The sequence below is a fragment of the Acanthisitta chloris genome, unplaced genomic scaffold, assembly GCF_000695815.1.
Source record: "Acanthisitta chloris isolate BGI_N310 unplaced genomic scaffold, ASM69581v1 scaffold33128, whole genome shotgun sequence".
NCBI classification, from domain to species: Eukaryota; Metazoa; Chordata; class Aves; order Passeriformes; family Acanthisittidae; genus Acanthisitta; species Acanthisitta chloris.
The window spans coordinates 4,875-6,020 of record NW_008685913.1 but is presented as its reverse complement, the minus strand read 5'-3'; the positions used below and the strand labels follow the sequence as shown (position 1 = coordinate 6,020).

The 1,146-nt window shown below is 61.0% G+C and overlaps 1 protein-coding gene across 1 annotated transcript in view; it reads right to left on the bottom strand.

The window, feature by feature from the left end:
* Nucleotides 1-173: 173 nt before the first annotated feature.
* Nucleotides 174-1,146, bottom strand: part of BTBD19 (BTB (POZ) domain containing 19) — a gene marked incomplete at both ends in the record, with an annotated part of 4,058 nt that continues 3,085 nt past the window's right edge. Inside the window, 2 exons of the mRNA XM_009079938.1 lie at nucleotides 174-305; nucleotides 656-724. Coding sequence (XP_009078186.1) covers nucleotides 174-305; nucleotides 656-724 — 201 coding nt within the window. The remainder of the gene's footprint in view (nucleotides 306-655; nucleotides 725-1,146) is intronic.

The following is a 1,146-nucleotide window of genomic DNA, read 5'->3' as shown; positions in this document are numbered from 1 at the left end:
GAGGGATGAGGCTGGTGATGTACTACTGGTGGCGATGGAGTAGACTGGGGGAAATGACACAGCTTCTATGCCCATCACACAGCCCTGGGCTCAGGGACGGGGTGCCTAGGTTCCCAGCCTGGGCTGATGGGGGTCCAGGCACCCCTGGGTGGTGACCGCTGCATTGCACTCACTGAGCTGACGTGTGCCCACTCCCGCACAGCCTGCACCAGGTCCAGCTCATCCACGGCCAGGCGGTCGCTGCGCAGCACCCGTGCCAGCACCACATCAGAGAGCTCACGGAAGCCCTGTGTCCGCATCACTGCCTGCCAGCACACCACAGCACCGCTGGGACCAGGACCCCACATGACCACCACCACCCCCCGTCCATGGGCCATTGGACCCATCCCGGTGCCATCCCTGCGTGGCCCCCCAACATCCCTCCCTACCCTGACCCCAACACCCTGGCACACCAGTACCCCTCAGCCAGCCTCTGCCTGGCATCCAGCATCTTCTCTCCAAATACCATTTGCTTCTTTTCCCAGCTTCCAGGCCCCCATTCTTCAGTTCCCTGCTCCCTTGCCTCATACTGTGTCCCCCAGTGCTCTCCATGCCACATGCCCTCCCATGCCCTCGGGTATCCCATGCCATGCTCTCTCATCACCTGCTGCCGTACCATGGTGCAGCCCTCGATGAAGGCCAGGCAGTGCTGCTGGAGGTCTGCCTGACCATAGGTCACCGCAGCCTGTGGGACAACACAGACAACTGTGAGGGGGTCTAGGGCAGGAGGGAACCCCACCAAAGCCTTACAGAGACACAGGCATTCTCAGGGACCCAGGTGAGGTGAGCATCCCTGTGCATGGAGAGGGTGTGAGGAGGAACGGGTACCAAGGTCCCCTCCCTTCCTGGTTTGCCCCATGGCAAAGGTTTTGCTGGCTCTACTGCCCACATTTGTCACCCAGCCTCACCATCAGCAGGAGATGTGAATTTCCACTGCTGCTTAGGGACATAGGTGATGACCCAACCCCCACTGTGCAGGCCCTTTTGTTGCTCTCACAAGGTCACACTGTGGGGACATGGGATTGCCAGTCCCCAGTGCTTCTTGTGTGGGCACACAGTCAGCTCAAAGTCCCACACAAGTGCCCCATGGCCTGGTGCCAGCCCCAG